Below are 25,854 nucleotides of genomic sequence, written 5' to 3' on the forward strand. Positions count from 1 at the left end.
TCTCAACAACATTTATTCCTTCATTGCCCTTTCGCTTCTGCGCTATGGTCTTCTCCCTCAGTTTGTCATTGGATTGGGGCTCATTACCCCTCTTCTCAACTCCTAGATTTTTTTTCGTACAATCAAACTTCACTCTTCTCATCTTCTCCCTAAGGTTGCTATCCTTTTTTTGGAGTATTTGGAAATGTTGTAATGCAATAATCTTTAAAAGCTCTTCGGCTAGCATAACTGCGGTCTATATTCGAGCTTTCTCTCTTTATAAGGAATGACAAGCTCATTCTTTTTTAGACTCTATTTACCAACCCGATAATTTGCATGCCCCACTGCCAGCCTCTACATCCGACTTCCACTACAGTTACTTGGTCTCCCCCTCCATTGAGATACTGTAAACTTAATTTTGATGGCTCTGCTACACTTAATTCAACATCAGCCGGAGTACGTAGTGCTTAGGGATCATTTAGGGAATCATATTGCTAGTCGTTCTTACAACCTGGGTTCTTGTCCATCTTTTCTTGCTGAAGCTATTACCCTTCGTAATGGTCTTTTTTTGGCCCGACACCATAACATCTCGCATATTTTCATTGAAGGGGATCATCTAACTGTCATTAATATTTTGCAGGGCTATTTTAGCTGTCCTTGGAAGCTTCTCCTCCTAATGTCAGATATCAAGACAATTTTGGATTCTTTCTAGGCTTTCAAGTCTCAATATATTTTTAGTGAAGTAAATCAGGCTGCAGACTATGTTGCTTCTTTTGATTACTCTACTCCGACTCATCAAGATATCGATCCTTTTATGGATAGTAAGTTTTTCTTATTTTTTACTCTATGATAAATTAGGCCACGGCCTTGTGATAAGACAGTCCTAATTTTCCCCATGTATACTTTACTTTAAAAAAAAATTGACGGTTAAAGCTATTGTATAGTTTTTGTACAAATGAGGTTGTTATTCTTGTCCCATATCATATAGTTTAAGACATAAACAACCAATGACACTAGTATATAAGCGAAAACTCTGGAAAATAATATCCATCTTTGCGCTTGGGGCAATGACGCAGCTAGTGAGGTAATAACCGAGGCGCGTCAATTGCTGGTTGAAAACTATTTCCAAACCCCCTCTTTGGCCTCGGCTTTGACCGAGGCCGTCGAGAATTTCTGGAAGGGTTCCCTTTTACTAGGGAAAAGCCCTACAATTCATAGTAACATATATTTTCGGAGAATAGTTTTAGAAGTTAATCCTACCGTTAACAATTTTTATCTATATATAAGCTTCAATGAATTTGCCAATGAGCCTTTCACTATAATACATCAGTCTATAATGTTGATCTTTTGAAATAGAAATTTAAAAAACCAAAAAATAGTAGGAATCAGTTTTAGATAAATTAAATCATCGTATGTATTTCACACAAAAAACTTTATAGATCTTTCATCAAAAGATTTGGATCAATAATATTGTTATGGGTAAAAATACGCAAGGTCAAGTCAACGACAGTCAGCATAGGTCAACGACGAAGACATTCATTGACGAAGCCTTGAAAGTGACGAAGCTTGCATTATCAGCAGAAGACCGAGTCAAGTAACGACCCCCTATTCTTTGGGAAAAGATAAGCTTAAGACTCAGTCCTACCTCAGCTCTCCCAGTCCGTTGGAGTTCAAAACAGAAGAGAGGGAATCTCCGCAACTAACATCCTAAAATCAAGGGCATGATCTTATCTCCTTGCAACGGCTAGGGCATGACCTAGCAAATCGTCTATATAAGGGTCATAGCGGCAACAAGCATGGCATCAGTTCTTAGCATTCATCCTATACCACAAACTTGTAACTCAACATTATTTTTTGCATAGTGAAAGTTTGGTAGATCCTCATTCTACCCGCGGTTTTTACCTTCTTTTGGTTTTCCGCGTCACCAATTCCTTGTGTCGTTTACTTACTTTTTCTTTTTCGCCTTACATTATATTTTGCTTAGTTGATCCGTAGCCTAGATTTTGATATTCAATCCCACTTAACAAAAATTAGCATAAACAATTTGGCGCCCACCATGGGGCTACAACTAGGTAAAATCAAAAAATTTCTCACCAAGCCTTCAACATGTCAGCCGACGAAATGACCCCAGAACAGTTAAAAGCTGCCTATGAGAAAGTTCAAGCCGATCTCGAAGCTGCTAGGGAATCTAATGAGCGTCTCAGCAAGGAAAAAGAAGCGTCAGACTCCGATGCAGCCGCTCTCCGCCAGCAATTGGAATCCACCCAAAGCAATCGTCGTCGCCGGCCGAGGCAGCTACACCTGATCCCCAGAATGTCGTCGCTCGATATCATTGAGTCCCCCCATGATACTGATACCGAATCTAGTGGCGAGAAAATGGACGTGGACCCCCCTATCAGGAATGCTGGGCAAGGAAGCATCCGGACTCCAGGCGACGACCAAGGTAACCCGCAGCCCGATCGGTTGGAAATCCTACTCCAAAGGTTGGTTGCCTTAGAAAAGCATAACTCTAGGGTCTTGTCAATGATGAAAAAGATGCCCGGCGTGTCGATCCCCGTCCAGCGAGAAGCCCCAGATGGATTTGCAGCTACCCCTTTCTGCGACGAATTGGCCCTGGCCCGGATTCCCAAAAGATTGTCGCTCCCGACGTTTACGTCGCTCTATGATGGAACGACCTGTCCAGAGCAGCATGTCGAGTACTACAAGCAGCGAATGTGGCAAGCTTCTATCCCGTTCGAGTGCTGGGAGGCGTGCATGTGCAAGTCATTTGGTGCGACGCTGACAAGCCCCGCCCTCAAGTGGCTCGGCAAGCTTGAACCAGGTAGTATAACTAGTTTTGCTATGTTAGTTAACAAATTCTATTCCCATTTTGAAAGTAGCAGGCAGTTCGACAAGCAGACCAGCGACCTGTATCGGATCGTCCAGGGTCTTAAGGAGACCATCAGAGCCTATTGGTCCCGGTTCAACAAAGAGAAAGTCTCGATCAAGAATGTCGACAACAGGACTGCCATTGAAGCCTTCCTCCGCGGACTGCATACAGACTCGGATCTGTATAAAGATATGGTCAAATATCCATGCTCAACGTTCGAAGAAGTCCGGACCAGAGCCGTGGCCCAAATGCGCTTCGACGAAGATATCACCAATCGCAGTTCCTATCCAAGTTCCAGAAGTTCATCCGATCGAAAGGCCGCTAGCAACCCCCGAAGGTCATGGCGACATCAGCCTTACGAGGCAACATGTAGATCACGTTCTGTTAATGCTGTGCAGGTAGAGGATATTCTCGACGCCCCCAGTACCCCGAGATATCGGAGTATGGCTTCGACGTGAATATCGTAGCGGTAGTGAAAGAATTGGAGCCCTTGGGAAACAAAGTGCGTTGGCCGTCAAAGAGTAACAAGCCAGAGTCAGAGAAAGATATGAGCAAATGGTGCGAGTTCCATAGCGATCATGGCCATAAGACGGAAGACTGCTATGCCTTGCGAAGAGAAGTCGCCTTCCAGTTCAAGAGAGGCAACCTCAAGCATCTACTAGGAAAAAAGAAAAGCAGTGACGCAGGTCGCCGTGAGCCAGAAAAGACGACGACAGCCGGACCTCCCAAGCCTCCTGTACCTAAGGTAATAGTTAATGTTATCACTGGTGGTTCCGATATTTGTGGACTAACCTACTCTGCAGCAAAAAGGATCGCAAAGTCGACAATAGAGAATGCAGATGTCCCGGACGAGATCAGAGACCCCCTGGAAAAGAAGCTAGAAGCAATGTTGATTACTTTCGATGATGACGACGTCAACAACATCAACAGGGAGCATGAAGATTCTTTGGTAATTTCTTTGGTCGTCGGGAATTGTCTGCTTCGAAGGGTGCTGGTCGACGGAGGAAGCTCCGCAAATGTCCTGTTCAGAAGAGCCATGGAAGATATGGGGTTAAAGGATAGCGACATCACCAGAAGGTCGACGACTCTGGTCGGTTTCAGTGGAGAAAGCATGTCAACTCTCGAAGACATAACCCTCCCAACCTATGTAGGAGGCCTAAACCCTCAAACCAAATTCAACATCGTCGACTGTCCATCAGCCTATAATGCTATATTAGGACGACCCTGGATCCACCGATTGAAAGCCATACCTTCCACCTACCACCAATCAATCAAATTTCCTACCCCGTGGGGAGTCCAAGAAATTAAAGGAGAGCCCCGCGAAGCCAAACACTGCTACAAAACAACCCTTAAACCAACCATGAGAACCGCATAGCAATTACAGCATGGCCCGACACCAGACAATCCCAACGACCTCGAAATCGACGAAATACCTTTAGACCCTGAAATACCTGATCAAACCGTTCGTGTCGGAGCCAACTTAACACCTGAACTCAAAAACAACATATTAGCCTTTCTCCGAGAGAACAAAGACTGTTTCGCTTGGTCGCATAAGGACATGACTGGCATAGACCCAAGCATCATCTCGCATAAATTGAACGTCGACCCCAATCATAAGTCCGTCAAGCAAAAGCGTCGGAAGTTTGCGCCGGAAAGGAATAAGATCATCAATGACGAGGTGCAGCAGCTGATCGACACAGGAAAAATAAGAGAAGTCAAGTATCCAGATTGGCTCGCAAATGTTGTCGTCGTCAGTAAGAAGAATGGCAAGTGGAGAGTATGCATCGATTTCACCGATCTCAATAAAGCATGCCCTAAAGATCCGTTCCCGCTCCCGCACATCGACGCCATGGTAGATGCAACGGCAGGTCACGAGCTCTTAACATTCATGGACGCCTACTCCGGTTACAACCAGATCTTAATGCATCCCGACGATCAGGAGAAGACGGCATTCATGACCGACAAAGGTATATATTGTTATAAAGTTATGCCATTTGGACTAAAAAATGCAGGTTCAACGTACCAAAGACTCGTCAATAAGATGTTCAAGGACCAGCTTGGAGTGACGATGGAGGTATACATCGACGATATGCTGGTGAAATCTAAAAAAGCTAAGGACCACGTCGATCACCTCAAGCAAACCTTCGAGGTATTGCGAAAGTATGGTATGAAACTTAACCCTACTAAATGTTCATTTGGAGTATCCGCTGGAAAATTTTTGGGCTATGTAGTAACACAAAGGGGAATTGAAGCTAGCCCTGACCAAGTCAGAGCCCTAATAAATATTCAATCCCCCCGAAATGTTAAAGAAACCCAAAAATTGACAGGACGAGTGGCAGCATTAAATCGCATCATCTCCCGATCGTCAGACAAATGTCACTTATTTTACAAAGTTTTAAGAAAAAATAAAGGTTTTGAATGGACTGACGATCATGAGAAAGCTTTGCAAGATTTGAAAAAATACTTAATGACGCCACCCCTCCTGTCGAAGCCCAAAACTAACGAACCTTTGCAGCTTTATATTGCCGTCAGTGCCGTAGCCGTCAGCGCAGTCCTGACAAGAGAGGATGACGAAGCTGGGCAGCTTCCGGTTTACTATGTAAGTAAAACCTTGCTCCCAGCTGAGGTAAGATACACTTCCTTAGAAAAGTTAGCCCTCGCCTTAATTACTGTTGTTAAGAAGCTGAGACATTATTTTGAAACCCACCACGTAGTGGTGATGACTAACTACCCGCTTAAGTCTGTCTTAAGAAAACCAGATCTAACAGGGCGTTTGGGTAAATGGAGCATCTCGTTGAGCACGATGGACATCGAATACCAACCTAGGAAAGCGATTAAGTCCCAAGCTCTCGCAGATTTTGTGGCTGACTTCAGCCCCGACTTACAGGTTATAGCCGACAAAGAGCTGGAAGAAATAAACAGCGTCCAAGGCAAAGGCAAATGGGTCTTATTCGTCGATGGATCATCCAATCAACGAGGAGCAGGCCTGGGAATGGTGCTAAAGTCGCCACAAGGGGACATGATAGTAAGGTCTGTATCTTGTGATTTTAAAGCAACTAACAATGAAGCAGAATATGAAGCTTTGATTGCAGGAATAATGACCGTCGCCAAGGACTTAGGCGCAACATCCTTGGATGTGTACAGCGACTCTCTCCTCGTCGTCAGCCAAGTAACAGGTGACTTCGCAGCAAAAGACTCCAAAATGTCAGCATACCTCAACATAGCCAAAGAAAAATCCAAACACTTTGATCCTTTTACCATCTCTCAAATTCCAAGAGATCAAAACGCCCAAGCCGACGCATTAGCAAGCCTAGCCTCCGCCCTCAAAAAGACCGCCTTCACAAATATCCTCTAGTCCATTTACAAAAACCGTCTGTATCCTTTAAAGAAATCCTACCATTCGACGACGTCAACAACGACGGCGACTGGACCAAACCTATCATAGACTACTTGACCAAAGATATCCTACCCAATGACAAAGCAAAATCGCGAAAACTAAAATACAAAGCCTCCCGATACCACATCATTGACGGAGTCCTATTCTGCAAATCGGCGTCGGGGTTATCCCAAAGATGCATCCAAAAGAGCGAGCAACAGTCCATCCTCAGCCATTTGCACGATGGGATATGTAGCAGTCATGTCGGAGGGAGAAGACTAGCCAAAATTGCAAAACGACAAGGGTACTTTTGGCCAACGCTTCATGAAGACGCAATGCAGTACGTGACCAAATGCGATAGTTGCCAGCGATTCGCCAACACCATCCATAAACCATCGGAGCCCCTCCACCAGAAATTGTCTCCGTGGCCCTTCATGAGGTGGGGAATGGACATCGTCGGGAAGCTACCCGCGGCGCCAGGTCAAAGAGTATATATGTTAGCACTAACTGACTATTTTTCTAAATGGATTGAAGCAATTGCTTTGAAACAGGTGACAGATAAAGAAGTTATTTCGTTCATATGGACTAACATTATATGCAGGTTTGGAATTCCATCGGTGATCGTTTGTGACAATGGATCACAGTTTATTAGCGACAAAACTCGTTCCTTTATGCAGAAATTTCGCATAGAGTTGAGGACGTCGACACCAAGGTATCCACAAGCCAATGGACAAGCTGAATCCAGCAATAAAGTAGTCATGGAAGCCATTAAGAAAAGGCTGAAGGCAGCAAAAGGCAAGTGGGCTGACGAGCTCCCAACAGTCCTATGGGCCAACCGGACGACGCCGAGAGAGGTGACGGGGCAGACGCCCTTCTCCCTTGTCTATGGATGCGAGGCCGTTCTGCCAGTCGAGGCCGAATTTCCAACGTCAAGGTTCGGACTCATGACAGAGGAAAGGAATCAAGAGGAAATGGAAGATAATCTTAACGCAGTTGAAGAACTAAGAGAAGCAGCGTTAATCAGAATGGCAGCACAGCAGCAAATCGTCGCTAGGAGCTTCAACAAAAACGTCAAGGCCAAAACGTTCCAATTAGGAGACTGAGTACTAAGGAAAGCATTCCAGAATACAAAGAATCCGGCCGACGGAAAGCTCGCTCCCCCATGGGAAGGGCCATATGAAATTACTCAAGTCATCGGCAACGGTGCATATCGATTAACTGATCAGCAAGGTAATCCCGTTCCACGAAGTTGGAACGCAACCCATCTCAGAAAATACTACTTTTAGGCAGATAGTCGAAAGTGTTCGTCGACAAAACGGTAATGTCTAAACTAAAACACTCTGCTTATTTCATTCATTCAAAGTTTTTATTACGATTAAGCGTACTGACTTAAGCATCGGAGGCCCGTTGGCCGTGCCAACGGCCAACGGTGCTTTAACCACATTTGTTTTGCAGTACAAACGGCTGATGGAACGTTCCACTAAGGAAAAAAAAAACGACGACGGACGGCAGATACACTAGCATCCCTAACAAAGCAAGCAAAGTATTTTTACAATCGACAGTCGAAAGCGCGACGAAGCCCAGGGCAACATTTGACCTTAGCGTCTGACGCCAAACACCCGATACCTGAGCCAAGAACTAGTCTTCAGGGTTCAGCGTCGACGCTGGGACGCAAGGGGCATTGGCAAACAAAGCAACGATAGGCCTGAAATCACAAAGTCGGCGACGAGGCATATTGAGTAGCTACAAATCTGTATTATTAGTTAGACATGTTATCTTAAAAAGTCAATAAAAAGTTTTTGTTTTTCGAAGCCTTTTCTCATCTTACTTGTTGATTTCCCATTTTTAAACAAATTTTACTACTTACTGACTTATCAATTTTTGGCAAACAAACTTTAATTACTTTTTGCCTTACGTCCACAGATAATAGCTTGAGCAAAAGTGAAGGAATACTTAGCATATAAAGCAAAAGCAAATTGTCAAAGGAACCACTTGCCCCCAAGTGGAACAAAAAGATACAAGTCATCAAATCAAAACACAAGTTTTGCAAGCAAAAGAAAAACATTGTTTAAAAACACACAAAGCAAAGTTCAAACCGTCACAAACGACGGCCTTCAAACATCGGCCTCATCAGCAGCGAGCCCGTCGACGACCTCCTTGACAACTTCATTAGCCCGAACATTATCATCGACAACTTCAACCCGCGGCTCCTCAGCACCGCCGACGAGTTGGTCGACAACAGTAGTAGGCTGATCTTCGACAATGGACGGTTGGTCGTCGGCAATCACAGGTTGATCCTCGACAGAATGAACATCAGGTGCAGCGACCGACGAAGCAATAGTAACGGAAGGACCAGGACCTGAATCCGCGGTCGATGCCACCGCAGCATCCTCTTCCAGCTCGTCAAGCGTCCCGCCATTTGCAAGGAAACGGTCGATCACCTCTTGAGGACGCCATTCTGAAGCCTTTCCATTCAAAAACTGCTTCATCAGCTTGGCCCTTACCTTGATATCCAATTCAGCATAGTCGTCCAGTGCGTCGTCCAACTCCTTCTGGGGCGACGTCAACTCGTCTTGGACCTTCGACAAAGCCTCGTCCTTGGCAGCAATGACCCCCACCTTATCCTCCAGATGCTTGGCTTGTTCCTTCAGCTGATCCTTGAATTTCTGAGTTTCCTCCTCCATCGTCTTCGACTGGTCTTGTAGTCGCTTCTCCAGATCATCCACCTTCTTCTTTGTTTCGTCCAGCTCCTTCTTGGTCATCTGAAACACATTGACGGCAGTTTTGCGTTAGCCTCACTTTTCTTGGCAGCACCATCCAGCCTTTGCATCTCCTTAGCCAGCCCGATCACCCTGTCCCTCAATACCAAAGAGTTTTGCAGGCACTGGCCAAACACATCCCCAATTACAAACTTTGAAGACAACTAATTGACGAGTAAAAACGAAACCAAAATAAAAACTTACGTATAAGTGAACAGAAGCCGCTTCAGATGCTATGTCCAAAACGGACGATCCGGCTAACATCTCCCTAGACTTAGGAAACAACAGTTGATTCAGGGCAGGAAACAAAGAGCGTTGATCATCCTTGCGACGATCCAGGAAGTTGGCTGGAAAACGCATCAAGATATCAGGAGATGGGGGCTCGTCGTTAGTCTTCTGCTGCTTGCGTGGAGGAGTCGTCGACAGCGTAATAGTTCCCGACTCGTCAACCGTCCTCTCAGGTGGCGGAGTCAGAGCAGTTTCCACCTTCTCGGCCACTGGCGCCGGTTGCTGCTCTCGAGATGCCAACCCTTGCTTCCTCCTCATTCGCAAGTCAGCCTCTTGTTGAGTCAAGCTTCGACCTCGACGAGTGCCTTGAGCGGCCGATTCTGGCAAAGCATTAGAGACCGTTAAATCATAAAGCAATGACATAATTATGACGCAACGAAATCAAACAACTACTTACGAGTCGACATTGTTTCTTCGGAATCTTCCGCCTTGTTCGGTGTGCTCAACGGAGTACTCTGCTCTTGCCCTGCTTGGTCACCCGTCGCCTTCTTCTTTCGCGCAAACGTTCTTGCTGAAGGGTTGATGGCAAGGAACTCTTTTACCTTCGACGAAGAGGTCTCCGACGACTTAAGAAAGCCCAAGTCCAACTCTGCATTATGAGAAGAAAGAATCAAACCATTTTAGCTAAAATCAAACCATAAGAATACGAATGCCATAGAAAAACTTACCCTTCGTCGGCCATCCCTCCGTCAACCACAAACTGTCGTTACCCAACGACACCCTCTTTACAAACAGGAACCACTTCTTCCAACCCCTGTCATTCACATCAGTATTCAAAACCAACCGATCTCCTTTTTTTGCACAAACTAACGAAACCACTTTCCGCCATCTTTATCTCATACCCTGCCGCCAAATCCTCCAAAGTAAAAGGATCCTCCCAATCTTTGGTCAATTCCACTATCACAGACAAAATCCTCCAGCCAGACGGCATTAACTGCCCCGGGCTAATGCCTAGAACCTCAAAGAAAGAACGAACCAGGGGTGGGAAAGGGAATTTAATCGTCGTTTCAGCAAAAGGATATCTAAAGAAAACAACGAAATCCTCAAGACAATCCGCCACCGTCTGGCCGGGCCCCGGAATATAAGCAAAGGTAGTGCCGGGGAAACCCGACATCTTGACGAAATCACTCGTCATGTTTGGAGCCATCAACGACCTAGACTGAGACTCTGAATTCTGCTGTGAAACAATTGTTCCTTGTTTTTCAACAACGCGAAGAGAAAACCTAGTTCTAGTTTTGGGAATTTTGTTCGACATTGCACCTAAAATTGATTAATGCAAAAGGGAGAAGAATAGATTACCTGGAAATCGAAGATGCTGGAAGTTTGAAATCGCCGCCGCACGCTGCCACCAAACCACCGGAAAAACCTCGCAAGGAAAAGAGAAATTGAAGGGAAAAGAGTGGAAGAGAGTAGAAGTTTGGGGAAGCGCGAAGCGTGTTGCAGGATTAATAAAGAGTGAAATGACGGTTAGAGTAAGGAAGTGGGAGAAGTTGAGTAACTGCTCTGAAGAACGTGCGTGGAAAAAGACGAAATCGCCCTCTAGATAATTTGAAATCTTTCGGTTATAATTTCTGCCATTTCTTATTCTTTATTTTTTCCATCTTGCATTTTTTGTATTTTTATTTTTTAAGTAATTGCCAAAAAGTGTGTAGTCGCCCACGTTTTAGCAATTAGGGGCAAATTGTTATGGGTAAAAATACGCAAGGTCAAGTCAACGACAGTCAGCATAGGTCAACGACGAAGACATTCATTGACGAAGCCTTGAAAGTGACGAAGCTTGCATTATCAGTAGAAGACCGAGTCAAGTAACGGCCTCCTATTCTTTGGGAAAAGATAAGCTTAAGACTCAGTCCTACCTCAGCTCTCCCAGTCCGTTGGAGTTCAAAACAGAAGAGAGGGAATCTCCGCAACTAACGTCCTAAAATCAAGGGCATGATCTTATCTCCTTGCAACGGCTAGGGCATGACCTAGCAAATCGTCTATATAAGGGTCGTAGCGGCAACAAGCATGGCATCAGTTCTTAGCATTCATCCTATACCACAAACTTGTAACTCAACATTATTTTTTGCATAGTGAAAGTTTGGTAGATCCTCATTCTACCCGCGGTTTTTACCTTCTTTGGGTTTTCCGCGTCACCAATTCCTTGTGTCGTTTACTTACTTTTTCTTTTTCGCCTTACATTATATTTTGCTTAGTTGATCCGTAGCCTAGATTTTGATATTCAATCCCACTTAACAAAAATTAGCATAAACAAATATGATCGACAATTTTCGGTTATTGATTGAAAAGCAATAGGGTGAGATTGCTATTTAGGTAGTCAAATACTCAAATGTCCCTCTGCTATGGGGTTTGGTATGGTTGTTGTTTAAGAGCTGAAAAACTGCTACTACTAGGTACTAAATAAATACTTCGTCCGTTCTTTTTTGCTTGATCGGTTTGTTTTATCACGCTTGTCAATTTATATTTTTAACAAGAGAAAATTGTGAAAAGAACCTTTTAAGTGGTCAACTTTTTAAAAAGTACCTTTTAAGTGAAAACTTGTGAAAAAGGACATTTTAAGTTGCATTTTGTTTGCATTTTAAGTGTACGAGTCATTGACTGATTCACAACTATTGATTTAAATTAGTCGGTTTATCAAATAAAACTAGCCTTTTGGCCCGTTCGATGCACGAGTAGTTTTTGGGGTTAATTATTTTCACATAGAGGCATGTATACAAAGTAATTGTTTCATTGCTAAAACTTAACACAAAAAAAGAGTCGGAGTAGAACTGTGAAAGAAGACGAAGGATTTTGGTTAGGTATAACATATATACATGAAGATTGTGGAATATGAAACGATAAATTAGTTCAAGTTATATTTTAAATCTAGGAGATGAAAAGACATTTATTATTATAATTCATATGTTTATATAATGTGTACTAATTGTGGTAAAAATGAAACACTTCATTTTCTTACTGGAATTTGCAAGTTATATAATGTATAAAGACTTAAACACAAATATTAAGGAAGGTGACATGTCCAGGTAATGAGCGACTTGTGATGACATGTGTCATGTGGAAAAATTTGTGGTTTGTGTTTTTAAATACGTTACTAAGTATAGATATATAGATATAGATATAGATGATGCTATGCTATATGATAAGATTGAGTACTATGCGATTATGATGAGATATGCAAATGTCAAAAGCCAAATCTCAATTATAAAGGTTGTTCATGAAAAAAGCTTCTTAAAGAACTCAGCTTGATTGATTAAAAAATAAAAAATGTTTACAAACCGTCAACAAACTATATAGCCTCCTTAACAGATCCATTTTGAATTGATCTCAGCTTGGATCGGCTTCTATACACCCCTACACAAAACCAAACAGTGTAAAAAGAGAAGTAGGTTTTCCTTGAAAACAACTTAACCCACCCAAACATGACTAATATAAGGATGATAAGAGCTCCAACCACAATCACCATAAATAAATGCTAAGAGTCTATTTTCTGCCATTATTCTAAATCAACAGGAGATTTGGTTTTAATTTGGTGGGGTGCGCCAGGCCTTTGCAATAGTGCAACGCTAAGGCGACGCTTAAGGAACCCGATAGCAAGCTACCGTGATGGATCCTCCCCCTTAAAAAATAAATTTAATATCGTTGTGAGTCATTGACTCACGTATCAGATATTAAACTGATAAGAACAGATACTACACTTGATCTTAGCCAAAAGGCCGAGAAAGGTATGCTTTGTTCAATTGCTCAACCCTAGTTTTATAGTCTCACTTAAGTGATATCTCCATTTTTTCTTATTGCTGGTCAATGTGGGAGAAATGCTTTGTATTTGTAATTCATGCATAATTGGATATCTAGTGATATGGATCTTAGACTAGCTACTACTTTCATCTTTTGTGAAATCTAGTTCTTTTTTAAATAAGAAATTAGAAATATGGAAATGTACCTTCTGCCTTCACATTATTATCCATTGTTATTCGGCTCATTAGTCATTACTTTAAGGGATAATATCAAAATTTCACGATATTGTTATTCCCTCCGAGTTTAAATAAATGAAACGTGTCCGTTGTACACATATGCCAATGCAAAACTGTAACTGCAAATAACTTTAATTATCATATTCATGAATAAATAAAAATTATAACAATTAAATATTAATTAACTATTCATTAATACGATTCCAACGAATACCTACGTGACTATTTTTACTCTTATACTCCCTCCGTTTTTAAATACTTGCTCCATTTCTATTTTTTGCACTGTTCATTTATCATACTTTGACTAATGTTTGTGATTTATACATAAGAAAAAATATAGTCGTGTGGGTACTTGTTTGAATCATATCAATGAATAGATTATTAATTTTCAATTGTTAGGAGTTATACCTATTGATAATTAAAGAGATTAGTGATCAAAGATTAGCATCAGTATATGTGTCCAAGAGAAATAGAGCAAGTATTTAAAAACAAAGGGAGTATATGTATAAATCACAAACATTAGTAAAAGTAAATTAAATAGATAGTTTAAATAGTCAAAATATTTAATTTATTTAAACACGGAGGGAGCATATATCCTTTACCCCAACGCCTAAATTATCAATTAGGTGACAAACAACAAATACGAAGTACGAAGTATTATATTATAGGGCTAAGTAACAAAAATAATTACTTTTTCTGTTTTTTTTTTACTTAACCCGTTTCTTTTATCACGCTTGTCAATGCAAAACTTTAACGGTCAATAACTTAAATTTTCCATAAGTAAAAATTATAAAAGTTATATATTATGATAGTACTTATTGAGACGAATCCAAAAATATCATACATGAATATATTTTTCCTTACATATTATTCACAAAAGACGGTCAAAAAAGGGGTGTAAATAGTATAAAAGTCAAAACAAGTCAAGTAATAAAGAGCGGAGGAAGTATAACTTACAACGCTTATAGTTAAAATAACCTATCATATCAATTAAATCAAGCTAGCAAGAAACAAACGCATTGATGAGTGATGATAGCTCTCAATAATTGTTGTGGTGAGCCAAAATTAACGTAGTACAATAATTAGTAGTATTAGTTTGGTCCATAAAAAAAATAATGTACAAAATATTGAAGACGTTGTGTAGATTTGATCCACACATAATTGAATAGTTGATAGTTGACGGTCTCCTATGAATCCATTGATAGCAAGCTCTCACCAAACAATCATTTTCACTTGTGAAATGTAATATGGTTAGAAATGGCAATGGATCTGGACCCGACCCGGATCCGTGGATCCAGATCCGTTTTTCACGGATCTGGGTCTTCAAATTTTGGACCCGACGGATCCGGGTTGGATCTGGGTCCTGCTGACAAAAATGGGTCTGGATCTGGGTCTGAGCCCTAGACCCGGATCCAGATCCGTGGACCCTTTTTTTTATTTATCCTATTAAAAAAAAACTAAAATTGTCTGTTTCTTTATTAAAAATATTGATAATGTTAGTAATGATAAAGATTAACCCTTTCAAGAGATGAATTTTGGATGCTCATATTATATACATCATCGTTGTTTTTTCACTAGCTCATTTGTAACATCGTATTTTTTTTTGTTGTTTTTAATTTTAATTCAAAATATGAGTGTATAAGTTGGTTAAATTGGGGTTGAACTTAATAACCAACAACGTAAGTTTGAAATAAATTTTTTGACCCGAAAATTACATTTTTTGCAAAAAAGTAGGCAAAATATATTGGACCCGTTTTGGATCGGACCCGAATCCTGACCCGGATCCGTTGGACCCGACGGATCCGAATCCGGGTCTTCATTTTCTAGACCCGACGGATCCGGGTCGGATCTGGATCCTACATACAAAAACGGATCTGGATCCGGGTCCATCCGGGCTCGGTCCAGATCCGACCCGTTGCATGCCATCCCTATATATGGTCATGTTAGATTATTTTTTCCCCCCTTTTTGGATAGTGATTATTGAACAAGTGTTAAGAGTGTGTATTATTGGGACTAATCCATTATGTATTCCGACAAAGTAAACGACCAAGGATGATAAAGGTTGGGTAAAGTTTTGGGTGAGACGGACTCACTGTTAGTTTGCCGCCAACACTCACAACACCGCTCTCGCTAAAATCCAAATCCAACCATCATCACCTCGTTACCCACTTCCACCTTCTTCCTCACCGGCCGTTGCTTTCACCCGCAACCAGACACTCCTGGCAATGATCTAGTAATGAGATTCTCTCTCCTCCGCCATAACCATCACCTTGTTCAACTTCCAAAGCTCTCATTCATGGCTTCTCTAGCCACACGCTACCACCATAGAGCGGGCTTGGGCCCATGGAAGAAGTTGGGTCGGCCTAAATTGATAGTTACTCCCATGGTTGATTGCTCTGAGCTTCCGTTTAGGGTGCTTTGCCGCAAGTATGGAGCTCAGACTGCTTATACTTCAATGTTGCATTTTAGAATCTTCTCTGAGACTGAGAAGTATCCTCGTTACCCAGGCCACTTCCAATTTGATTTAATGTGGGAATCCCAATTTGGAAGGGTTTTTATTGATGTAATGAGGAGAGAAAAATATTGTAGCCATGGAAGAAGAGGGTCAGTGGTGAAGGAGAAAATAATGTCAGGTATTAGATGTTTATTATTTGATATTAAATGTTTATTGTCAGGTATTAGATTAGTATTGTCAAGTATTAGATTAGTATTGTCAGTATTAGATTAGTATTAACTTTGTTTATATTTGTCAGGAATTAGAAAATTTTAGTCAAGAATAAAATTATTTTAGTCAGAATTAAGATAATTTTTATCAGGAATAAGACCATTTTAGTCAGGAATAAGATAATTTTTATCGGGAATAAGACAATATTATCGATTTATAAAAATGCTGGTGCGCGGGCTTTGATTGGGTTTCTCATACCCGCCTTTTTGTTGCTGAACCCAGTCTCACGTGAGTCTGTTCTACACAAAACCTTCTATAAAGGTTGAGAACTCTGTAAATAGTGTAAAATTTTGAATTGTAGGTGTAATTATATAGAGGAAGTAGTAAAGTTGCATGTATAACTAATAGGAAAAATTGCAAATTATAATACAACCTTTGGTCGGTTCTTTTTTGATAATACAACTTTTCGATTATTTTTTTTTAATATTATAACATTTAGGGGGTGTTGAATTTAAACAGGAAAAAAAACTTGTAACATGTTGAACAAGTTACCATGACACGTATTGTCATGTAATTGGTTTTAAATCTAATATATATAAATAAAGTAGGCATTTTTGGAGAGCATTGGGAGCGCCACATAAGAAAAGGTATATTTTCGACCAATTAAAAATTAGATTTCTATTTTATTTTAGAATTAAAAAATCACTCGCGACCTAAACAAAAGTGACAAATGAAATTTTAAATTTTTGCCACATAGGTAAAAACGACGAATAGTAATTTATTAGGATTTTAATTATCTAAAAACACTAAATTTTATTATTTTTATTTGTTACAAAACTAAAAATTATCTTTAGATATTAGGATTTATATTATTTAAAAAACTAAAAATTATATTTTGATATTTAAAAAATATAAATTATCATTTGATGTTAATGGTTTTATGTAAATATCTGATGATATGATACTTTCATACAAAATTTAAAAATTTATAATTCAAGAAAAAAATTAAGAGTTCACCAAAAAAATATTTATATACAAAATGTATATAAAAATTCGTGCATCACACGCCACATAAGCAAAAATAATATTTCGAATAATGAAAAATTATATTTTTAATTTTCAGTCGCCATTTAAGAAAAAATTAACAAATGAAATTTGAGAATTGAAAACAAAAAATAGTAATTTAAGATTTAAATTATGAAAAAAAAACAAAAATTATCTTTTATATTATCTTTTACATTAGGATTTATATTATTTTAAAAAATAATTAGAAATTAAAAAATATATTTTGATTTAATGATTTTATCTAAATATCCGATGAATGAGATAATATTTATTTCAATTTATAAATTCAAGTTATATATACGTAAAATTTGAATAAGAACAATTTAAAACTTAACAAAATATTTTACCTTAAATTAATGTTAAAATAATAGAACAGAAAATAAAAACAAAAAATATTAAGAAATTACAAACAAAAAAAAATATACAAAATGAAATATTTAAAAATCGTGCATCGCACGGACTTACATCTAGTTAAAAATAAAAAAATAAAAAATAAATTTTATTGTTTTAATTAAAATTGTTTAACTTTTAATTACCTTTTAATTGGTTTTAAAAAAAGTAACTTTTAATAAAATAATTTTAATTAAAAATAAAATCCACCCAACACCTTGCCACCACCACTTCTCCCCCACCCCTCCTCTACCATCACCGCCCAATCAACAAGAGTAGTGCCAGACCACCCCTGCATCTTCTTCACTCACAACCCTGCTCCCTACAGCACCACCTCCAAGCACCATCATGCCCCCTTTGCTACACCCACACTGTAAGTTTACATATACACTCCTTTTGTTTATCAAGATTATAAACTCGTATTTTCTCCTAATTTACTGTAAGTTTTTTCTTGCTCTCCAAGAATCAAGTTATTCAGCCTGCACACAATCATGAGTATGAATTGGTGAAGTCAGAGATGTAGTTAAAAGTTTTCAAATTGCAATTGTTGTACAAATATTTATTCTTACCTTGCATTTTAATGAAATTAGAACAATCTTAGCTTGTTAGTCAAATATACAATGTTTTTTTTTACGAGCCCTAAACAATGATTTTTGATGTGTCAAATGATTTGTGTTTGATACATGACTTGATACATATGCGTGACTTGATTGAGGTGTAATTGTACTATGAAAAAATAAAATTTGCAATTAAATTAGTTACTTTTGAAGTAAGGAACAAAAATAAAAGAGCATCGTGGGAGATTTCTTACCAGTCTGTGATAAATTAGGGTATGTTCTGATTTACTGAACTGATTGGAGTTGAAATGAACTAAACTGAATTGTTTATGAGAAAAGGAAATTAGGAACTGAACTGAACTAATTAGAGCTGAACATAAATTAAGTTGAAGAGAACAAGCCTTTAGAACCTAAAATAATTAGTAGGCCCCACCGCTTAACTATTTTTAATATAGCTGAAGTAAAAAAAGTTTAGTCCCAAATTATTAGCTTAACTCATTACTTTAGTATAGTATTTGCAACGATTAGATATTTTTTCTATCTATTTTATGTCAAATCGTTGCAAATAATATGAAACGGAGGTATTAGTATAGTCGTGTAAGATAGATGGATCCATTGTATTTTTTTTTTTTTATATATATTTTTGAACTGAGAATATATATTATCATTAAAACATTCCTTTGATGGCTAAAGGCAATACATAATATGTTATGTCAGGAGTAAGTCTGGGCGCATAGCGCCTATGAGCGAGCTATGTAAATAGGAGGGTAAGGAAGTAATTTTCGGTGATTTAATTTTTGCTTCTAGAAAAAGCTGACTCTCTAGTGGTACATTATAATGTATCATTATGCATGGATAATGTACCACTAAAGTATAAATTGTCTGAATAGTACTTTTTGTGGACTATAACGAGTGTAGTGGTACTCTTTGCCATCATGTAAGTTTCAACTTCTGGAAAAAGTTGACTCTCTAATGGTGCATTATAATGTATCATTATACATATATAATGTACCACCATAGTATAAGTTATCTGAATAATACTTTTTGCAAGACTTAACCAGCTATTAGAAGAATGATACATATCTGACATTGTCTAAAACAAAAAAAAATGATCAAAGACATTGCTAATAAAATACTCAGCAGAATCTTATAAATAAAAAAATTAAAAACTTAAAAGCAGCAATTTTTCGAGTAGGAATGGATAGAGGCCGCGCGAACGCAGGCCTCCACTGTCACAAATTATGACGCAGACTCTCCCACTTGGGGAGATCTTAAGCTGATGCGCTTCCGAAGTGCAATAGAAGCCATCACCCTAGGCTATGAGTCTTCTTGATCACTCATTGACCTCGTCCAGGTAAGTAATTTTTCCAATGTCACTCAAATCCTTCTTATACTGGATTCTTCGCAATACTTTTGTAGCTTCTCAATGTGGGATAAATCATAAAATTCTTCGTATCAAAATTTCAGCCTTTTTTCACAAACTGTTCATAAACTATAGCCTCCTTAACGAATCAATTTTGAATTGATCTCACCTTGAAAAAAACTTATTTCTTTTTAATGCCATTAAAAATAAAGGATCAACCAATGTAAAAAGGGAAAACAAATTAGTCCCACCCAAGCAGGACAAGTTTAAGGATATTAACAACTTCAATCACATTCACCATAAATACATGTTATCACTCTTTGTAACAGACTACACAACAAGAGATTTGGCTTCAATTTGGTGGGATGCGCCAAGCCTTTGCAATAGTGCAACGCTAAGGCGACGCTTAAGGATCCCGATAGCAAGCAACCGTGATGGATCCTCCCCCTTAAAAAATAAATTTAATATCGTTGTGAGTCGTTGACTCACATATCAGATATTAAACTGATAAGAACAGATACTACACTTGATCTTAGCCAAAAGGCCGAGAAAGGTATGCTGTGTTCAATTGCTCAACCTTTGTTTTATAGTCCAACTTAAGTGATATCTCCTTCCTTTCTAATTACTGGTCAATGTGGGAAATTGCTTTGTACTAAACTACTACGGAGTAAGTACTAATACATGCATTATTTGGAAAATTAATTAGTGCTCTTAAGTAAAGTTCATTCACTTTACCTTATATTTGCTAAGTTGAAATTATTTTTGCTAAAATTAAATTATTTTTACCAAACTAAAATTTTATTGGATTAAAATTATTTTTATAAAATTGAAATTATTACTATTATTATTTTTATTGAAATTACATCATTACTAGCTAGCTGGAACAAGGCTTTAATTTTAAATTAAGCTTTGGCCATGTTATTTAGAGTTGTCCTGCTTTGCTATGCTGTGCAAAACTCCGCTTTGTAGTGTGTAGAAGTCCTGCTCTGCTGAAATCTACTTTACACTGTTCTGCTTTGTCCTGCCCTGCTCTGCCAAGAAGCTCAAAAGAACAAGGCCTTAGTTAATTTCGCTCTTTTGGTTCATTTCATCTTGGCTTGTGGACTTTATGGTGATTGGTACGGTGAGTCAAAATAAACGTAGGCCCTGTTCTCTTCACCTTTAAAAAATAATATTAAGTAAAAATAATTTCAGTTCAGTAAAAATAAGTTCAGTTCAGTAAAATTAATTTCAGTTCAGTAAAAATAATTTCAGTTCAGTAAAAATAAGTTCAGTTCAGTAAAATTCAGTTTTCTTAAAGAAGAATTATAATAGAAAATCAGTAAAAATAATTTCAATTCAGTAAAAATAATTTCAATTCAGTAAAAATAATTTAAGTTCAGTAAAAATAATTTCAGTTCAGTAAAATTAAGTTCAGTTCAGTAAAAATAGTTTCAGTTCAGCAAAATTAAAGTGAATCAAACAGGGCCGTAGTACAAAATTTAGCAGTAATTGTTTGGTCCATACAAAATTTTGGACTTGTGGTGAGCCAAAATTAATGTAGTACAAAATTAGTAGTTATAGTTTGGTCCATACAAAAATTTATGTGAACAATATTCAACACGTTGTGTAGACATGATCCACAAATAATTTGACAGTCGTCTCATATGAATTTATTCATAGCTCTCACCAATCAATCATTTCACTAGTGAAATTTATCATATGTTTTACAAGTCATGTCATTTTTTTTTTTTTTTTTTTTTTTGGGACTGTGATTTAAATTTAAAAGAAGGAGTGTTATTACGGCATTTTCTAATTGATTGAATTGAGCTGAATCGAATATTTTCTATAAAAGAGAACAGGCCCTTACAATGTGTATATGGGATTAATTTCTTCTACACTTCACACAAAGCAAACGATTAATTAAGGATAATAAAGACTAAGCGCAGTGTGTAAACAGTTTAAAATTTTGAATGGTGTTATTTTATTTTTATTTTTTTCATTCAAAAGAGGCTAAAGCCAAGGAACAAGACTAAAGAGAACAAAGAGGCTACAGAGAGGCCAACAAAGCGGCTGACTGGCTTACGAATTTATGGGGTGCTTTCTGACCAGAAGTTGGTGTTGCTAGAGGTTGTCCTGAAGAACCTTCACGCTATTTTATTGGAGGATATAAGTAGTGTTGTGTGGACTCATTAAGTTTCGGTTGGCACGGTTGCTACTTGAGGTGGGCAGGAGCTTTGGAGTGCTGCTGCGAGGGTTTTTTTTTTTTTTTTTTTTTTTTTTTTTTTTTCTAGTTTGTAGTTTTCTTTTTTCCTTTGGGGCTTGCCGCTCTCTTTCACCAAAAAAAAATGTTTTCTCATCAACCCTATGGACGGCTATGGTAACTTGATAGTAACGTAGTTGTAAAAAATATCATTGCAATCCTAAAAATTTCCATTATGTCCTCCTCTGTGTTTTGGGAACACATAGAGCCTATGCACCCGTTATTACTCGATGAATATAATCACGTGTAGTATGCTATTTCTGTCAACGTTTGTTGTGGACACCTCCATTAATTTATCTAGAGACATTTTTGTCCAATGAAGTTGCCATCATATACATAGGAATTGTTAGTTTCTTACCAAGACATATAAAATGATTGAAATTTGACGACTATGAGCTGTACAATTAAAGCATGCTTGGTATAATATTTTTAAGCGGTGGAAATGAAATCAATTAAGGGGTTTTTTTTTTTTTTTTTAAAAAAAATAATCAAGACGTTGCGTACACAATAATTAGTATAGTACGTAGTATTAATTTGGCTCGTTTGATGTACGGGTTATTATTTAGATTATTATTGTTATTATTTTAGAAGTATGTATGTTTTTTAATAGTTGAACCTTTTATAGAAAGTATGAAGTCCGTAATTGTTTCATGATAATAATTAAGATGAATGAAGCTTATTGCTAAAACTTAAAAGAAATAAAAAGTGAGCGTGGAACTATGAAAGAAGATGAATTAAGGAATTTAGTTAGGTGTATAAATATTGTGGGATATGAAATAACATATTAGTTTAAGTTATGTTTTAAGTTAAAGAGATCAAATTTGTATTATACTTCATGTTTCGGGGGTTTTTGTCCCTTGGGAGAGTTACAACACTAAAACTGGGTTCAGCATCGGACGCCTGTACCTGCAAAGCAAAGGGACCGCCGGATGGTCGGTGGTCCGCCTCCGAAGATTAAGTTAGTAAACGTTCGGTAATAAAACGTGCGGAAGTAAAGTAATCTGCTCGGATTCCAAGCTCAGGTAAAGTGCTGTCTGTTTCTTGAAAACGACAGCTCTGTAATGTGAAAGTGACGTGTTGTCTCGTATTGCGTGTATCTCTCCCTTTTCATAAATGTAAGAATATCCCTATTTATAGGGTCTTTTTGGAAAGTGTGCCCTCCCTAGGATCTGGTGACCTAGGGATTAGGTCACGCCGAAAAACGGCGCCTCAAGGTTTGGGCCTTGAAGGCCGCCATTCCAGAGGCAATGCCTGAGTGACACGTGTCATTGAGCCCAAAAGGCCTTTGGGCATCTTTTAGGGTGACACGCGTCGCTTTCTGATTGGTCTATGCTGGATCATCAATCTGTTTAGGGCAGAAGAATGTCCGCCCTCCACGTGTCATTACCTCAGAGGTCTAAATGGCACCTTTACCGAGGACACATGGAAGGCTCTGATTGGGCCACTTGGCCGGGTAAAAATACCCAAATCATTTGCCCCTCACAGGGGTCACGTGTATTGCACGTGGCACCTGTGACAGGTGTCTTCATCTGACTGGTTGGATTTTCAAATTGTATTTTTGGGGGGAAAAATTAGGGTTTCCCCTTTCTATAAATAGGGGGGGTTTGACTTCATTTTCACTTTCACACCTTTGCGAATCTTTGGAGAATCCCTGGACTTTTGACTTTCAAAGACTCTCAAATACCCTAACTTTGTCAAGCATCCGACGCTCGACCTTTCGGTTCGACTGCTTCAGCCAACCAGGCGTCTCACAAAACCTTCTTCTAAGGTAACCGCCTGCTCTTTTCTTTTATTTTTTCTTGTAGTTTTCATTTATTCAAATGGTTTCCCAAACGTACACGGCACGACCTAGGTTAGCGATCAGCCGGTCACCGGGGACGGCTGAATCTAGAACTAGGAGTGCCGAATGCTCATTCGAGAACTTTCCTTTAAGTACATCTCCAAATCCGACAGTGTCTGTGCATCTGCAGGACACGATGGCTCGAACAAAGCAGACAACAAGGAGATATAGGCCGGATGGTTCCTTTTACCATTCAGACAGTGAGACTCCAAATTCAGACGACTCCATTAGGGTGCCAGTTAGCGAAATTTCTGAGCACCCCCCAAACCCTTCTTCTGACCTTCCCCAAACTCCAACATACTACTCTCCCCCTTCTTCAAGCGGCACCCCTAGTGATACTATTCTAAGGGAAGCTGACAGTCAGTACCAGACCGAGCCTTTAGAACAGGCGTCGGAGGAGAGTCTAGGGGAGGACCCTGCTGGCCCTAGCCGGCAGTCCCTTAGCTCTGGGAATAGTTCCGATGACGATTCGGCCTCGTCATCTTCTGATAGCGCCCCGGTTAATTCAGAGGAAGCCCGAGCAAAAATAGAAACTGCAAGGGAGTCCTTGTCAGTAGAAAAAGGGGAAGGCTGGGTGGAGCCGAGTGCTTCCAGGCGCTTGGAACGCGCCCCCTACTATCACCATGTTCCGCAAAGCAAGCGGACCTTCATGACATCCGGTCTTGCCAATTTTAGGCGCAAGACCGTAATGGGGCATGGCTTTTCCTTGTCTGTCCCCAACAAGGATGATACTATAACCTGGCCCTCCCTGGCCAGTTATAAGGACCAAGCCTTCGGCTGCTACGAGGCGGTACTTCAGGCTGGTTTACGCTTCCCTCTTCATCCGGCCGTGGAGAGGATTTTGGATGGATACCAGCTGGGTATCTGGCAACTTGTACCGAATTCCTGGATCAATATCATCGGGTAAGTTGCCGCATGTGAAATGCTGGAGGTGGATCCCAGCTTTGAGGCATTCGCCCACATGCACTATCTTAGCCGAGCGCCTGCCAAGGGCGGCGAAGGCTGGTACACCTTGTCCACCTGCAAGGGGTACATGATGGCAGTCGGCAAGGAGAACAAATGGAAGGACTGGAGAACAAAGTTCTACATTGTCCATTCCTCTGAAAGCCGACTGAACCAAAAATATAATAGGTGGAACAAGGATCCACCCCTCCTGGCTGGAAAGAGCGCCTTGCCCCTTCTCCCTAGGCGGGCCCAGGAGGAAATTTTTGACAGGGGTCTGTTTAATGTGTCCGTTCGGACAAACGAGCATGGGGAGAAAATAGTCGTCCCCCAAAGCTACATTCCCCTTTACAAGTGGCTGGAAGATGGGGTGTACTTGGCCGCTTGTGGGCTAAGTTCTGAGATGCCGAGAGGTAGTCGGCCGTCTGATCTTATGCAAACTTTTAAATTGTTTGTCAATGTTTGTTTATAAAACCTAACTCTTTCTTTTGGTGCAGACAAAGCAATGGAAAATCTCTCGGCAACAAAGAAGCCGGCTGCCGTCTCTGCAGCAAAGTACCGCACCAACGTCCTTAATCGGGCGAGTGACGAGCAGAAAGCAGCCGGTACTCCCAAGGTAGCTGTTTATGACACTTGGAATATTTTTCAACAAAGGTTAAATTTTGTCCGCCTACTTTTCTGACGCCTTTCTTTTTGTTCAAACAGAGTGGTTCCATCAAGCCTTCTCCCTGCAAGCAATCCCAACCCAAAATTCAAAAAACTAGGGCGGGTGATGTGAGTGCATCCGGCAAAAACCGGAAGCACATTGCTCAAAAACCCAAGAGAGGGGACGACTCTACTCTCGAAGCTGACAGGGAGGTTAGCAAACCGGATGCTACTCAGGCATCGAAGGGTGGCTTTAAGCAACCCAGCACTACTGTCGGCTCAGCAGGAGAGAAGAGGCGTCATGGGAAGGAGGAGGAGACTCAGCCGGACGGTATAGGCCGCACCTTTATTGAATTTCATCATCAAGATAGTTTCTTTTTCTTGACTAACTTATAATTTTGCAGCTCCTGTGCAAAGGCAAACCGTTGTCCAGATGGCCAAGGAGTGCTGAAGGCGCTTGATCCCGAGGACAAGACGTCCGTGAGAGGAGTCAGCACCCTTAAATTGGATGCCATCTTGGGGAACCTCTGCAAGGTAAACAAGTTAGCTCAATTTCCCTTAATGTTTAAACACGTATCCGACTGGTCCTGACCATTCAACTCTTTTCTTATTTCCAGGCCATGCTGCGCGTCCAGGGGCTGAGAAGGCCAATCCAGGAGAAGTCTAAAGAGGTAACAGCCGCTAAAGCTCGATCCGAGTCCGCCTTAGACCGAGCTCAATTTGAAATTGCTCAGAATGAACTTTTGACACTTGATATGATGTATTCCCAGGCGGACGCCAACCTGCAGGTGAAGAAAGACCTGGATTCGGCTCGCTCCAAAATTAATGACCTCAAGGCCGAGATTAAAGGCCTTAAGGAAAAGCTTGAGCCTCTTCAAGAGGCCAAGAAAGAGGCCGGGAGGG

General features: G+C 39.8%; 1 protein-coding gene and 4 non-coding genes across 5 annotated transcripts; 2 read left to right on the forward strand and 3 right to left on the reverse strand.

Moving 5' to 3' along the window:
- Positions 1-1,028: 1,028 nt before the first annotated feature.
- Positions 1,029-1,184, forward strand: LOC145634095 (U4 spliceosomal RNA). Its single transcript, XR_014113375.1, has one exon. It is a non-coding gene; the product is annotated as a U4 spliceosomal RNA (small nuclear RNA).
- A 916-nt stretch (positions 1,185-2,100) lies between these two features.
- On the forward strand, positions 2,101-4,223 carry LOC145633149 (uncharacterized). Its single transcript, XM_081685429.1, has 2 exons — positions 2,101-3,148; positions 3,247-4,223. The coding sequence occupies exons 1-2, from the start codon at positions 2,101-2,103 to the stop codon at positions 4,221-4,223; spliced, it is 2,025 nt and encodes a 674-aa protein (XP_081541555.1).
- An 8,577-nt stretch (positions 4,224-12,800) lies between these two features.
- Positions 12,801-12,997, reverse strand: LOC145634083 (U2 spliceosomal RNA). The gene has a single exon (XR_014113368.1). It is a non-coding gene; the product is annotated as a U2 spliceosomal RNA (small nuclear RNA).
- Positions 12,998-19,120: 6,123 nt separating this feature from the next.
- Positions 19,121-19,281, reverse strand: LOC145634077 (U1 spliceosomal RNA). Its single transcript, XR_014113362.1, has one exon. It is a non-coding gene; the product is annotated as a U1 spliceosomal RNA (small nuclear RNA).
- Positions 19,282-19,642: 361 nt separating this feature from the next.
- Positions 19,643-19,839, reverse strand: LOC145634085 (U2 spliceosomal RNA). The gene has a single exon (XR_014113370.1). It is a non-coding gene; the product is annotated as a U2 spliceosomal RNA (small nuclear RNA).
- Between the last annotated feature and the right edge of the window lie 6,015 nt (positions 19,840-25,854).

The sequence above is a fragment of the Chenopodium album genome, chromosome 5, assembly GCF_948465745.1.
Source record: "Chenopodium album chromosome 5, dcCheAlbu1.1, whole genome shotgun sequence".
Lineage (NCBI taxonomy): Eukaryota > Viridiplantae > Streptophyta > Magnoliopsida > Caryophyllales > Amaranthaceae > Chenopodium > Chenopodium album.